Genomic DNA, 16,068 nt, shown 5'->3' with positions numbered 1-16,068 from the left:
TGCACTCCAGCCTGGCAACAGTGTGAGACTCTGTCTCAAACAAACAAACAAAAAAAGAAATTCTTACCCTTTTGCTGGCATTCCAGCATTCCAGGCTTCTGGTTTCCCTTTCCCTGAGAGGCTCTAATGACCCAGCTGGCTGCACCACAGCCCTGGGGGCCAATCCGCAACACAAAGCTAAATTATCTTTTTCCATTCTGGCCAGAGCAAAATACGTGTGACAAAACATACACATTAGCCACTCTGCTTTGACTGGAATATCCAACAGGCAAGGCTCAAACTTACCCTGGTTGGGCACCATCATCTTTAACCTCTGACCAGGAGTTTCAATTTGGTCTCTGGGCAAGATGGTCACCCTGAATAACAGAAAATATAAGAAAGGGAAAGGAGACAGAGAAAAACATTGCCTGCCGGGCACAGTGGCTCACGCCTGTAATTCCAGCACTTTGGAAGGCTGAGGCGGGCAAATCACAAGGTCAGGAGATTGAGACCATCCTGACTAACACAGTGAAACTCCGCCTCTACTAAAAATACAAAAAACTAACCGGGCGTGGTGGTGGGCACCTGTGGTCCCAGCTACTGGGGAGGCTGAGGCAGGAGAATGGCATGAACCCAGGAGGAGGAGCTTGCAGTGAGTCCAGATCGCACCACTGCACTCTGGGTGACAGAGCGAGACTCTAAAAAAACAAAAACAAAACATTGCCTGTGGCAGGGTGGGGAAGGCCCTCCCCCCCATTGCAGTGACACTGACAAGTTCAAGCGGCCACTTGTCAGTAGCAAAGGGATCTTTTCCAGCAGTCCCATCAGCTCTCAAGTTTTCCCTTTTGGGGAGGAAAAAGCTCCCCATGTCCCATGATCCTGTACATTCCTAGTCCTGTCACCCATAGCCATCAGCAAGGCAGATTATTCCAGAGAACACCAGTTAACATCCCATTGTGCCAAACCCATTCCTAGCCAAGAGGGACTTTACTGAGAGGGGCCTCTAACCCCCTAACTCTTAGGAAGTAATCTAACCTCCTAACCTTCCTAAGTTGGGCATTGAACCAAAGTTTGGTCAAGTGTCCTTGCCTTTTATTGAGAGGAGCCTTTAACCAGGAGAGACACTAACTCCCCTAAGTTGGGCCTCTAAACCAATCCCATTCTTTATCTGGGTATATGCACTCCACCCACTCAAAGTCAGCCAGTTGGTGCACGCGGATGATTTTCCTCTGGGCTGGGGGCTTCTTCAGTGTCAATGAAAAGAGTCAAATTCTGTAGACCATTTGAAGAGATTTATTCTGAGCCAAATATGAGTGACCATGGCCTGTGACACACCCCTCAAGAGGTCCTGAGAACATGTGCCCAAGGTGGTCGGGGCGCAGCTTGGTTTTATACATTTTAAGGAGGCATGAAACAGCAATCAAATACATTAAAGAAATGCATTGGTTTGGGCTGGGTGCAGTGGCTCACACCTGTAATCCCAACACTTTGGGAGGCTGAGGTGGGCGGATCACAAGGTCAGGAGTTTGAGACTGGCCTGGCCAACATGGTGAAATCCTGTTTATACTAAAAATAGAAAAATTAGCCTGGCATGGTGGTGCGCACCTGTAGTCCCAGGTACTCAGGATGCTGAGGGCAGGGGAATTGCTTGAACCTGGGAGGTGGAGTTTGCAGTGAGCTGAGATCATGCCATTGCACTCCAGCCTGGGTGACAGAGTGAAACTCCTGCTCAAAAAAAAGAAAAGAAAGCAAAGGAATAAAAGAATGGCTATTCTGTAGACAGAACAGCCCAGAGGGCTGCTGATTGCCTTTTGTTTTGTTTTGTTTTGTTTTGAGACGTAGTTTTGTTCTGTGACACCAAGCCCGGATAATTTTTTTTTGTATTTTTAGTAGAAATTGGGTTTCATCCTGTTAGCCAGGATGGTCTCTATCGCCTGACCTCATGATGCTCCCGCCTCGGCCTCCCAACGTGCTGAGATTACAGGGGTGGGGGGGGGGGGGGGGGGGGGGGGGGGGGGGGGGGGGGGGGGGGGGGGGGGGGGGGGGGGGGGGGGGGGGGGGGGGGGGGGGGGGGGGGGGGGGGGGGGGGGGGGGGGGGGGGGGGGGGGGGGGGGGGGGGGGGGGGGGGGGGGGGGGGGGGGGGGGGGGGGGGGGGGGGGGGGGGGGGGGGGGGGGGGGGGGGGGGGGGGGGGGGGGGGGGGGGGGGGGGGGGGGGGGGGGGGGGGGGGGGGGGGGGGGGGGGGGGGGGGGGGGGGGGGGGGGGGGGGGGGGGGGGGGGGGGGGGGGGGGGGGGGGGGGGGGGGGGGGGGGGGGGGGGGGGGGGGGGGGGGGGGGGGGGGGGGGGGGGGTGGGGGGGGGGGGGGGGGGGGGGGGGGGGGGGGGGGGGGGGGGGGGGGGGGGGGGGGGGGGGGGGGGGGGGGGGGGGGGGGGGGGGGGGGGGGGGGGGGGGGGGGGGGGGGGGGGGGGGGGGGGGGGGGGGGGGGGGGGGGGGGGGGGGGGGGGGGGGGGGGGGGGGGGGGGGGGGGGGGGGGGGGGGGGGGGGGGGGGGGGGGGGGGGGGGGGGGGGGGGGGGGGGGGGGGGGGGGGGGGGGGGGGGGGGGGGGGGGGGGGGGGGGGGGTGGGGGGGGGGGGGGGGGGGGGGGGGGGGGGGGGGGGGGGGGGGGGGGGGGGGGGGGGGGGGGGGGGGGGGGGGGGGGGGGGGGGGGGGGGGGGGGGGGGGGGGGGGGGGGGGGGGGGGGGGGGGGGGGGGGGGGGGGGGGGGGGGGGGGGGGGGGGGGGGGGGGGGGGGGGGGGGGGGGGGGGGGGGGGGGGTGGGGGGGGGGGGGGGGGGGGGGGGGGGGGGGGGGGGGGGGGGGGGGGGGGGGGGGGGGGGGGGGGGGGGGGGGGGGGGGGGGGGGGGGGGGGGGGGGGGGGGGGGGGGGGGGGGGGGGGGGGGGGGGGGGGGGGGGGGGGGGGGGGGGGGGGGGGGGGGGGGGGGGGGGGGGGGGGGGGGGGGGGGGGGGGGGGGGGGGGGGGGGGGGGGGGGGGGGGGGGGGGGGGGGGGGGGGGGGGGGGGGGGGGGGGGGGGGGGGGGGGGGGGGGGGGGGGGGGGGGGGGGGGGGGGGGGGGGGGGGGGGGGGGGGGGGGGGGGGGGGGGGGGGGGGGGGGGGGGGGGGGGGGGGGGGGGGGGGGGGGGGGGGGGGGGGGGGGGGGGGGGGGGGGGGGGGGGGGGGGGGGGGGGGGGGGGGGGGGGGGGGGGGGGGGGGGGGGGGGGGGGGGGGGGGGGGGGGGGGGGGGGGGGGGGGGGGGGGGGGGGGGGGGGGGGGGGGGGGGGGGGGGGGGGGGGGGGGGGGGGGGGGGGGGGGGGGGGGGGGGGGGGGGGGGGGGGGGGGGGGGGGGGGGGGGGGGGGGGGGGGGGGGGGGGGGGGGGGGGGGGGGGGGGGGGGGGGGGGGGGGGGGGGGGGGGGGGGGGGGGTTGTTTTGGGGGGGGGGGGGGGGGGGGGGGGGGGGGGGGGGGGGGGGGGGGGGGGGGGGGGGGGGGGGGGGGGGGGGGGGGGGGGGGGGGGGGGGGGGGGGGGGGGGGGGGGGGGGGGGGGGGGGGGGGGGGGGGGGGGGGGGGGGGGGGGGGGGGGGGGGGGGGGGGGGGGGGGGGGGGGGGGGGGGGGGGGGGGGGGGGGGGGGGGGGGGGGGGGGGGGGGGGGGGGGGGGGGGGGGGGGGGGGGGGGGGGGGGGGGGGGGGGGGGGGGGGGGGGGGGGGGGGGGGGGGGGGGGGGGAGCCACCACGCCTGGCCTGGTTGCCCATTTTTATGGTTATTTCTTGATTATATACTAAACAAAGGGTGGATTATTCATGCCTCCTTTTTTTAGACCATATAGGGTAACTTCCTGATATTGCCATGGCATTTGTAAACTGTCATGGCGCTGGTGGGAGTGTTGCAGTGAAGAAGACCAGAGGTCACTCTCATCGCCATCTTGGTTTTGGTGGGTTTTAGCTGGCTTCTTTACTTCAACCTGTTTTATCAGCAACATCTTTATGGCCTGTATTGTAGCAGGACGAGAGGCAGACAAAACTCCTCAGACACCGAGTTACAGAAGGAAGGGGTTTATTCGGCTGGGGGAATTGGCGAGACTTCAGTCTCAAGAGCCAAGCTCCCCCAGTGAGCAATTCCTGTCTCTTTTAAGGGCTCACAACTCGAAGGGGTTGCACGTGAGAGGGTCGTGATTGATTGAGCAAGCAGCGGGTACGTAACTGGGAGCTGCATGCACCGGTAATTAGATCTGAACAAAACAAGATAGGGATTTTCACAGTGCATTCCTATACAATGTCTGCAATCTATAGATAACAACCAGTTAGGTCAGGGGTCGATCTTTAATTACCAGGCCCAGGGTGTGGCGCCGGGCTGTCTGCCTGTGGATTTCATTTCTGCCTTTTAGTTTTTACTTCTTCTTTCTTTGGAGGCAGAAATTGGGCATAAGACAATATGAGGGGTGGTCTCCTCCGTTAGTATCTTGTGCTGACATCCTATGTCATCCTGTGACTTAGAATGCCTACAGCATCTGGGAATGCAGCCCAGTAGGTCTCAGCCTCATTTTATCCAACCCCTATTCAAGATGGAGTTGCTCTGTTAAACACTTCTGACAGCTGTGGTTTCTTCACACAAAGAGGTTGCAGCTGGGGTTAGGTTCCTGTTCTGCCAGCCTGGCTCCTTCCCAATTCCTGTTAACTTACTGACTTATTAGGGCCCCACAGATTAGAAATTATCATTTAGGAGTCATGCAGCTAGAGGCCACAAGACTAAACGTCCCCAGTTGTTCCTAGGGATAATATCACTATTGTAAAAGCTAAGATTGGTGCTGGAAATATTTTTCAGACCCTGAACTTGATGGATCTGATGGCACCACTCAGATGGATAAACTGGATCATCTCATCTTGTGCCTCCCCCTCCCCCAAAACCCACTCACCACAAGATAACAACTTTGACTCCCTATGATTTCATCTCCGACCCAACCAATCAGCACTGCAGACTTCATGGCCCCTTATCTACCAAATTATCCTTAAAAAACCCCAGTCTCAGGAGGTGGAGGTTGCAGCGAGCCGAGATTGTGACATTGCACCCCAGCCTGGGCAACAGGAGCAAAATGCCGTCTCAAAAAACAACAGCAAAAAACCTGGTCTCCCAATTTTCAGGGAGACTGATTTGAGTAATATTAATAAGTCTCCAGTCTGCTGTTCATCCAACTCTATGTGAATCAAACTCTTTTTCTTTTGCAATTCCCCTGTCCTGATAAATTGGCTCTGTTTGGGCAGTGGACAAAATGAACCTGCTGGGTGTTTACACATTCATTTTAACAATACAATAATGGTTATTAACGTTTGCATTAATCTCTGCTTCCAGTGGAATAATTTTGCATCTGAAGGACCATTTGAAATGATAGGTGAATTTGGATCTGTAGCCTTTGGGAGCATCTACACTAACTCTGAAATAATATTTTTCCATACACTGGGGTAATCAGTTACAGCCAATAATCCCAAGAAATCTCAATATGAGTTCTAAGAAAAGGCAGGATGATCCTCTGCCCAGTAGAAAGATCTGCCATCTTTTATTTATTTATATATTTTTTCCAAGATGGAGTCTTGCTCTGTCGCCCAGCTGGAGTGCAGGGGCACCATCTCGGCTTATCACAACCTCCGCCTCCCATGTTCAAGAGATTCTCCTGCCTCAGCCTCCTGAGTAGCTGCGATTACAGGCGCATGCCACCACGCCCAGTTAATTTTTGTATTTTTAGTAGAGACGGGGTTTCACCATGTTGGCCAGGCTGGTCTTGAACTCCTGACCTCAGGTGATCCACCCGCCTCGGCCTCCCAAAGTGCTGGGATTACAGGTGTGAGCCGCTGTACTCGGCCCTTATTTTTATTTTTTGGAGGAGAGGTCTGGCTCTGTTGCCCAGGCTGGAGTGCAGTGGCACGATCTCGGCTTACCGAAGCTTCGAACTCCCAGCTCAAGCGATCCTCCCTCCTCAGGCTCCCTAAACCTAACCCCAACCTTGGGTCAGTTGGGATCACAGGCCCGCCCGACCACACCCCGCTAATTTTTTTTATTTTTTATAGAGACAGGATTTTGCTTTGTTGCTCAGGCTAATCTCTAACTCCTGGCCTCAAACGATCCTTGTGACTTGGCCTCCTAAACTGGTGGAATTACAGGTGGGAGCCACCATACCAGTTAGGACGCACCTCTTAAAGGTACTCCTGACGTGGAGTTAGGCTTTCCCTGCAGAAGCGCTTCTGGGAAGCGCGCCCTTTACCCGCCTTCTTACTTAGGGAACTACATTACCCAGAAAACTCCGCGTCGAATGGCAGCGTGGAAAGGCCCTGAGGGCTAAGGATAAAGGCGTTTCCTGTGTGCACGTGACAATGGGTCCGGACTTCCGGCGCCCTCTAGTGGCGGCCATTTTGATTGGTGTTGGGTTTATTTGTGGGAGAGGCTAGTCAGCGCTAGGTCGGGACTACGGTGACTGAACCCAGAAGGCGGAGAGCAGTTGTCCTCCGCTGCACGAGGCGACTCTGGAGCTCTGTGACGGTGCCCAGCGTGTCCCACTCCTGGGACAGGATAGGGACCGCCGTGCCCATATCTCCTGGCTGGTCGCCCTCTCCTCTGGACCCGGCTTAAAACCGCGTGGTTCGATGGCGGCGGCGGCCACGCTGAGGCTCTCAGCTCAGGTAATTGTGGCGCCCTCAGGTCATCTCATTGTCCAAAAGCAGCGAGGTGGTAGCGCCTGCTCACGGCTCTGCAGCCCGGACGCCGGCGTCCGGACACTGAGGCGCTCGCGGGAGGGGCCCCATTTCCGACACCTGTGGGATGCGGTGGGGAGACCTACAGGCATAGGAACTGGCTCGGGCAAAGGCCTGCAGGTGAACTATGCCGGAAGGATGGAATCTGGGGTCGACAGGTGCCTGTTGTGAGCAAATTATGAGGCGGAGCTCCCTCTGGAAGAGCAAGCAGGCTGGGGGCTATGCACTCATCATGAGGACGCTAGAAGCCATGGAGAGTTTGGAAGAAAGGAGGGATGTCTAGAGCATTGCAAGGGTAGAGATAATCAGGTTCACCGTGTTTGTGTCTTTCCACAGTGTCAGGTGTTAACTGATGTTATTTGAGTCAACAAAAGCCATGAGCTAAATGGAGTTCGAAGGAGGCAATTCTCTTTAGTGATTCCGGTTCACTTGGTAGTCGGCCATGGGCACAGAGGCTCAAGACACTCAAGTCAGTCAATATAGCAAACCATACACAATAGTATACTTAACATATAAGTGTTATAGGTTAAACATTCCACAACGAACAAAGTAATGTTTAGCATCAAGAGGAAAAAGATATAGGAGCAAACGTTATGGAACCAGTTTAGAGGGAGCAAAGAAGACAAAAGGCATCCTGGTCTGGGCCAGTTGGTGGGCGACTGGCCTGCAGTCTTACAAGGAAGCATCTTTAAGGTGGCAGAGCCTTAGGCAGCAGATGCTGAGTTTTTATTATGAGTGACTGTCAGGACGGCCCTTTTGAGCTGCTGAAGGCCTAATCTTTTATAGTTACAGAATCCTCTGGGGAGAACTGATAGTGGAAGAGTTTGCTTGTTTGTGACCTTACCTGGTTAGATGCAGTCTTTATTTTTGATTTTATTTTATTTTATTTTATTGAGACAGAGTTTCACTCTTGTTGCCCAGGCAGGAATGCAATGGTGCGATCTCGCCTCACCGCAATCTCCGCCCCCGGGGTTCAAACGATTCTCCTGCCACAGCCTCCCGTGTGGCTGGGATTACAGGCATGACCCACCACACCCGGCTAATTTTTTGTATATTTAGTAGAGACGGGGTTTCTCCATGTTGGTCAGGCTGGTCTCAAACCCCCGACCTCAGGTGATCCGCCTGCCTGGGCCTCCAACGTGCTGGGATTACAGGCGTGAGCCACCGCGCCCAGCTTATCTTATTTATTTATTTTTTTTAATTTTTTGAGACAGAGTCTCAGTCTGTCACCCAGGCTGGAGTCCAGTGGCGTGATCTTGGCTCACTGCAACCTCCGCCTCCCGAGTTCAAAGGATTCTCCTGTTTCAGCTTCCCGAGTGTCTTATGCGTCCGTGTGAAGAGACCACCAAACGGGCTTTGTGTGAGCCATAAAGCTTTTTAATTACCTGGGTGCAGGTGGGCTGATTCCGAAAAGAGAGTCAGCAGGGAGATAAGGGTGGGGCCGTTTTATAGGTTTTGGGTAGGTAAAGGAAAATTCCAGTCAAAGGGGGGTTGTTCTCTGGCGGGCAGGAGTGGGAGTCACAGGGTGCTCAGTGGGGGAGCTTTTTGAGCCAGGATAAGGAATTTCACAAGATAATGTCATTTCTTAAGGCAAGGACCGGCCATTTTCACTTCTTTTGTGGTGGAATGTCATCAGTTAAGGCGGGGCAGGGCATTTGCACTTCTTTTGTGATTCTTCAGTTAATTCAGGCCATCTGGACGTATAGGTGCAAGTCACAGAGGATGCAATGGCTTGGCTTGGGCTCAGAGGCCTGACACCGAGTAGCTGGGATTACAGGAATCCACCACCAAGCCCGGCTAATGTTTTGTATTTTTAGTGGAGACGGGGTTTCAGCATGTTGCCTAGGCTGGTTTTGAAGCACTAGCCTTGGCCTCCGAAAGTGCTGGGATTACCGGCGTGAGCCACTGCGCCTGACCATCTTTATTTTTTTGTTTATTAAACAAAGCATCTTACCCTTGATGGCACAGTGCCCTGTGAAATACAAATTGTCTTTTTCTGAGATGGAGTTAGTTATGTCTGAAAGGACACAAAGATAGATGTGTACCCGCCCCCCACCCGCTACACCCTTGTTCTGCTCTCTAATCTTTGCACATACCAGAGATTTCGTAAGTTCTGTGAGTACCTGGTTTTCTGCACGTACCAGAGATTTTGTTTTGCACATACCAGAGATTTTGTAAGTTCTGAGGCAAGGTCACAAGACGTGTTTAAGTAAGATAAACTCTTGCTGCCATAAACCTGCTCTCCCGCCTCAAAGTTTGAACCAAAATATCAGAAATGGCAGGAACCAATCATAGTTAGCCAAATCGCCTTGTTCAAACACTAGCCAATCATATATCTGATTTGTATAATAACTCTATGCCCACTTTTCTTAGACTATATAACATTGTTCGGAGCTGAGTTGGGGAGCTCTCCTGCCCGTCTCGTTTCACGAGCGAGGGAGAGTTCCAGGTTCGAACCTGTAATAAAGATCCTTGCTGCTTAGCTTTGACTCTGGACTCTGGTGGTCTTCTTCGGGGAATAAACGGTCTGGGCATAACAGTCAAGTGTGCTCTATACGAAGGACAGGATCAAAATCCGGATTTTAAAGGTTTTCCAAAGGCCAATCAAAGGAAGAACAGAGTGGAGAGGTGATGAGCACCTTGGGGCCCTGGGAGGTTGAATCTTTGTTGTAGATCACATAGGTGGTAGAGATGACATTTTATATTGAGGCACACAGGTCATACAAGCAGTCTGAGGTCACCTGACTCCAGTGCCAAGAAGGGGTACCTGGAGGTCTGAGCTTATCACATCTTATCAGGGATACATTCCTGTAATGTCCGCCTCTCTTCGAGGCACTCGTGGGTATACGAGCATTTAAGGAACTCAGAAAAGGAAGTGGAGAGTGTTCCATTCCCTCCCTGGTCCTGACCCCGACCCATATGTTCTCTAGCTTATGGTGTCATGGGACTGTTTTTTATAATTTTAAAAATATTTTCTTAAATTTTAAATTTTTCTGGGTATATAGTAGGTGTATGTATTTATGAGTTACATGAGATATTTTGATAACAGGCATGCAGTGTGTAATAATATTACTAGGGTTAATGGTCTATCCATCATCTCGAGCATTTATCCTTTGTGTTTCAAACAATCCAATTAAACTCTTTTTGTTATTTAAAAATGTACAATTAGGTTATTTTTACCGTAGTCACCCTGTTGTGCTACCAAATACTAGATCTTATTCTCTTTATTTTTATTTTTTTTTGAGACAGTCTTACTCTGTTGCCCAGGCTGTAGTGCAGTGACATGATCTTGGCTACCTGCAACCTCTGCTGCCCAGATTCAAGCAATTCTCCTGCCTCAGCCTCCTGAGTAGCTGGGGATTACAGGCACCTGCCATCAGGCCTGGCTAATTTTTGTAGTTTATAGTAGAGATGGGGTTTCACCATCTTGGCCAGGCTGGTTTTGAACTCCTGACCTCGTGATCCACCTGCCTCAGCCTCCCAAAGGGCTGAGATTACAGGTGTGAGCCACCGCCGTGCCCTCACATTTTCTTTCTTTCTTTTTTTTTTTTTTTTTTTTTTTTTTTTTTTGAGACAGAGTCCCTCTCTGTCACCCAGGCTGGAATGCAGTGCTGGGATCTTGGCTCACTGCAACCTCCGCCTCCCAGGTTCAAGCGATTCTCATGTCTCAGCCTCCTGAGTAGCTGGAACTGAACATGTGTGCCACCACGCCTGGGTAATTTTTTGTATTTTTAGGAGAGATGGGATTTCACTGTGTTAGTCAGGATTGTCTCCATCTCCTGACCTCGTGATCCACTGGCCTCGTCCTCCCAAAGTGCTGGGATTACAGGTGTGAGCCACCACATCCGGCCCACATTTCCTTTATCCTTTCATTTGTTGATGAACACTTAGGTTGCTTCCAGGTCTTAGCTGCTGTGAACAGTGCTGCAGCAAGCACGGGAGTGCAGATATCTCTGTGATATACTGGATTCCTTTTGGGTTTATACCCAGCAGTGGGCTTGCTGGATTATATGGTAGCTTAATGTTTAGTTTTTTGAGGAACCCCCAAACTGTTCTCCATAGCTGTGGTACTAATTTCCATTCCCACAACAGTGTACGAGACTGTCCTTTTTCTTCACATCCTCACCAGCATTTGTTATTGCCTGTCTTTTGGATATAAATAAGCCATTTTAACGGGGTGAGATGATGTGCATTTTCTTATGACTAGTGATGTTGAGCACCTCTTCCTGTACCTGTTTGCCATTTGTATGTCGCTGTCTTTCGTTTGTGTTTTCAAGACAGGATCTTGCTGGGTCACCTAGGCTGGAGTGCTGTAGTGTGATGATGGCTCACTGCAGCTTTGACCGCCTGGGCTCAGGCAATCCTCCTATCTCAGCCTCCCAAGTGGCAGGGACCACAGCCATGTGCTACCTTGCCTTGGCTAGTTTTTAAACTTTTTTGTAGAGATGGGGGTCTCACTGGTTAAACAGGGTGGTTACCAACTGCTAGGCTCAAGCGATCTTCCTGCCTCAGTCTCCCAAACTGCTATGATTATAGCTGGAGCCACTGCTCCTGGCTGTATATCTTCTTTTGAGAAATGTCTATTCAGATTTTTAAATGGAATTATTAAGAGTTTTTCCTATAGAGTTGTTTGAAGTCTTTACATATTCTGGTAATTAATCCCTTTGCAGATGGGTGGTTTGCAGATATTTTCTCCCATTCTATGGGTTATCTCTTCACTTTGTTGATTGTTTTCTTTGCTGTGCAGAAGCTTTTTAGCTTGATCTGATGCCATTAGTCCATTTTTGCTTTGGTTGCCTGTGCTTGAAAGGTATTACTCAGGAAGTCTTTGTCGGCCAGGCTCAGTGACTCACTACCTGTAATCCCAGCACTTTGGGAGGCCAAGGTGGGCGGATCACCTGAGGTCAGGAGTTTGACACCAGCATGGGCAACATGGGGAAACCCTGCCTCTACTAGAAATACAAAAATTAGCTGGGTGTGATGGTACGTGCCCGTAATCGCAGCTACTCAGAGGCTGAGGCGGGAGAGTCGCTTGAACCTGGGAGGTGGAGGTTGCAGTGAGCCGAGATTGTGCCATAGCACTGCAGCCTGGGCAACAGAGTGAGACTTCATCTCACAAAAAAAAAAAAAAAAAAAAAGGAGGTCTTTGCCCACTTCAGTGTTTTTTTGTAGTAGTTTCAGAGTTTGAGGTCTTAGATTTAAGTCTCAAAAATCCATTTTGATTTTTTTTTCTTTTTTTTTTTTTGAGACAGGGTCTCCCTTTGTTGCCCAGGCTGGAGTGCAGTGGTGCGATCTCAGCTCACTGCAACCTCTGCCTCTTGGGTTCAAGCGATTCTCCTGCCTCAGCCCCCCTAGTAGCTGGGACTACAGGTGTGCACTACCACATCTGGCTAATTTTTGCATTTTTAGTAGAGACGGGGTTCCACCATGTTGGCCACGATGATATTGATCTCCTGACCTCGTGTTCTGCCCACCTTGGCCTCCCAAAGTGCTGGGATTACAGGTGTGAGCCACTGCGCCTGGCCAGTTCTATTTAATTATTTTAATTTCTTTGCCAAATTTATCTGATAGAATTCTGAATTATTTCTGTGTTTTACTTGAGAAATTCCTCAAAATAGCTATCTTGAATTATCTCTCTGAAAGGTCACATATCTCTGTTTCTCTAGGATTAGTGCTTGGTGCTTTAGTTTGTTTGGTGAGGTCACGTTTTCCTGAATGGTGTTGATGCTTGTAGATGTTCGTCATGTCTGGGCATTAAAGAGTTAGGTGTTTATTGTAGTCTTCACAGTCTGGGCTCATTTGTTCCTGTCCTTCTTAGGAAGACTTTCTAGGTATTTGAATGGGCTCGGGTGTTGTGATCTAAGCTGGATCTACTTTAGGGGGAAACCCACACTCAGTAATGCTGTGACTCTTGCAGACCCAGAGAGCTCTACCACCTTTGTGGTCTTGAATAAGATCTGAAAGAATTCCCTGGATTAACAGGTGGAGGCTCTTGTTGGGTCTTCCCTCACTTTCTCCCGGAGTCTCTCTGTCAGTGCTGAAGTGACTGAAACTGGGGGTTGGGGCAGAAGCACCCCTTTAGCTACCACCACTGGGACTGTGCTAGGTGACAGCTGAAGCCAGCACAGCACTGGGTTTCACCCAAGGCTCCTGTAACCACTACATGGCTATCGTCTGTGTTTCCTCAAGGCCCTAGCCCTGTACAGTCAGCAGGTGGCAAAACCAGACAGGCTTATGTCCTTCTTCTCAGGACGGTGAGTTCCCCAGGCCTCAGGTTGATATAGAGATGCCATCCATGAGCCAGGGATTGGAGTGAAAAACTTAGAAATCTACCTGGTGTTCCTTTGCACTGCAGCTGAGCTGGCACTCAAACTACAAGATACAGTCCTTCCCATTCTTCCCTCCCCTTTCCATAGGCAGAGCAGCCTCACTCTGTGGCCACCACCAGCACAGGCCCACAGGGAGTGCTGTCAGATGACTACTGAGGTTCCGTTAAGGGCTAAGAGCTCTTCAGTCAGCTTGTGGTGAATGTTTCCTGGTCTGAGGCTCACTCTTCAAGACTCACCCAGGGCAGGTCCAGAAATGTTATCCACGAGCCAAGGCCTGGAATCAGGCACCCCAGGAGGCTTCTTGGTGCTCTATCCCTCTGTAGTTGAGCTGGTAACTGAGGTGCCAAAAAGTCCCCTTTACTCTCTGCTCTGTTATTCTCAAGCAGGTGGGGTCTCTGACCGTAACCACCACAGCTAGCAGTGTGCTGTGTTACATCTGAAGCTGGCACGTCTCAGAGTCTCACCCAGTGCCATCGCGTACTACCTGGGCACTGCTGCTTGTTATTCAGGGGCCAAGGGTTGTTTAGTCAGAAGGTGATGGGTCCTCCCATGACTGAGTTCTTCCCTTCAAGGTAGCGGGTTCTGTTTTGGTCCAGAGTGTATCTAGAAATATTGTCTGGGTGGGCCTGGAATGGGGCCTCACAACCTGCCCAGTGCCCTATCCTGTGGCTGAGGTGATATCCAAAATGCAAGACAAAGTTCTTTTTGCTCTTCCCTCTCCTCTCCTTGAGTGGAAGGAAGGACCCATGTAGGCTGGGGTTGCGGGAGGGGTGGCACAAGCACACCCTTAGCTACTCCAGCTGGTGTCTCACTAGGTTGTGCTCCCCCAACCCAACCAGGTCCACTGACTTGGAGCGCAGCTCAGCACAGGACATTTCTAGGGGTTGCAGTCCTTGTGGCCTAGACTGCCTTTCAAGTTTATTTAGGACTTTAGAGCCCTCCAACCCACAGTGGCAAGGCTTGCCAGATCTCAAGTCCTGACCATTGAGGTGGGCAATACCCCTCTGGCTGGGCTGGTCGATATGCTCACTCCCTGGGATGGCGTCCTTTGAGTTCAGCCCAGTTTTGCTTTCTGCTATGACAGGGAAGCACTGATTTCCGTGCAATGTCTGACAGTGACTGCACTTTCCCTTCCCAGGAGCACAGATTATCCACAACAGGCAGCCACTGCTGGGGGATGGGGAGGGCTGGCATTGGCAAGTCAAGACTACAGCCCCTTTTAGTGCCATTTCCCATAATACAAAGTTAATTCCAGGTAGAAGTGCTCACCTGGAATTAACCAAAAATCAAGTGAGTGCTCACTTGATTTTTGGTTCTTATGAAGGTGATTTTTTTCTGTGTAGATAGTTTTTAAATTTGGGGGTGTGGGCCGGGCATGGTGGCTCATGCCTGTAATCCCAGCACTTTGGGAAGCTGAGGTGGGCAGATCACCTGAGGTCAGGAATTCGAGACCAGCCTGGGCAACATGGCAAAACCACGTTTCTACTAAAAGTACAAAAATTAGTCGGGTGTGGTGGCAGGTGCTTGTAATCCCAGCTACTTGGGCGGCTGAGGCAGGGAGAATTAGGGAGAATTGCTTGAACCCGGGAGGCAGAGGTTGCAGTGAGCCAAGATCATGCCACTGTACTCCAGCCACAGTGACAGAGCAAGACTCTGTCAAAAAAAAAAAAAAAAAAAAATTGGTGTTCTGTTAAGGTTATGATGGATGCTGCTTTCTATTCTGCCATCCTGCTCTGTTGTACCTCTGGAACTCAGTGCTTTCAACTGGGAACACTAGAGAAACCCTAAACCCTAGGCGCTAAGTCCATAACGCAGGTTGTATGGAGGTATTCCCATTTCAGTGAAACGGTGTGAACACTTAGAAGGTCAGGCCTGGATTTGGTAGCAGTATATGAAATACTTAGAGATAAAACTGATCAGAGTGGGGAGGTGATGTTCAGTTCCGTCAGAGAACAGAGCATGGCGTTAAGGGAGGAGGAAGGAAGACAGCATTGAGGCTCATTCTGTCATCCAGGTGAGGTTTAATGGACAATCCTTGGCCAAGGAGATGTCGCTGGAATTGTGATTTACATTTGGTAAAGGAGCAGTGTGATTTTCTCATGTGGTCGGTAAGGACATGCAAGAGGGTTTCAGGCATGACCCTGGGGTTTTTTTGTTTTTGTTTTTAGATGGGAGTCTTGCTCTGTCACCCAGGCTGGACTGCAGAGGCACGATCTCAGCTCACTGAACCTCTGCTTCCTGGGTTCGAGCCCTTCTCCCTCAGCCTCCTGAGTAGCGGGGACTACAGGCACACGCCATCACGCCTGGCTAATTTTTGTAATTTTAGTAGAGACGGGGTTTCACCATATTGGCCAGGCTGGTCTCGAACTCCTGACCTCAGGTGATCCACCTGCCTCAGCCTTCCAAAGTGCTGGGATTACAGGCTAGAGCCACCGTGCCCGGTAACCCTAGGGTTTTTGGTTTTAGAAGCAGCAGTGATAGAAGCTGTATCAGCTGAGATGAGCAAGTTGGGATTAGGCATAATATTCATTGGGGATATAAGGAGGGTTGTTTTCACCATGCTAAGAGCCTGAGATGCTTCAAAGACCAGTAAGTAGTGGCAGCAAGTAAGTAATGTCCACATAGGTTGCGATATCTGGGAAGGAATTGATATCGGAGACATCCAATATATGATAGCTAATGTGTGGACTAAGGTGAGTTAGCCACGGGTCCCGTTTTGGAGGGCACACTTCAGAATAAGGTAGTAAATGTTTCAGGGGGCCAGAAAGGAATGGTTGGAGGCTGAGGACTGGATGTTTTGCCTGGGTTCCTGGGTGACATGATTGGCATTCATAAACACAGGAGAGGGAGGTAAGTGACAATGTCGGGTGTATCAGATGGCATAGCTTGTCATGGCGCGGACTTCATGGAAATAATAGACATGAGACGCAGGCAGAAGTACAGGAGGAATTGAGGGAAAGGTCATCATTGCCGAGCGGTTGGCAAGTGAAG

The 16,068-nt window shown here is 53.5% G+C and overlaps 1 protein-coding gene across 3 annotated transcripts in view; it reads left to right on the top strand.

The window, feature by feature from the left end:
* The first annotated feature begins 3,732 nt into the window (after nucleotides 1-3,732).
* The window catches only part of ZNF814 (zinc finger protein 814), a 34,331-nt gene continuing 21,995 nt past the window's right edge, over nucleotides 3,733-16,068 (top strand). The window contains exon 1 of one of the 3 annotated variants that reach the window (XR_007721443.1): nucleotides 3,733-6,676. Coding sequence is in view for 1 of the 3 variants with exons in the window: in XM_050768587.1 (XP_050624544.1) it covers nucleotides 6,641-6,676 (36 nt within the window). In the remaining 2 variants the exon portion in view is untranslated. Of the gene's footprint in view, nucleotides 6,677-6,743; nucleotides 8,109-16,068 lie in introns of those variants that run through there. The other 2 variants (XM_050768587.1, XM_050768588.1) reach the window with 2 other exon arrangements.

The sequence above is a fragment of the Macaca thibetana genome, chromosome 19 (genome assembly GCF_024542745.1).
Source record: "Macaca thibetana thibetana isolate TM-01 chromosome 19, ASM2454274v1, whole genome shotgun sequence".
NCBI classification, from domain to species: Eukaryota; Metazoa; Chordata; class Mammalia; order Primates; family Cercopithecidae; genus Macaca; species Macaca thibetana.
Note: the sequence above shows the minus strand (reverse complement) of the source record. Positions and strands in the feature narration are given on the sequence as shown.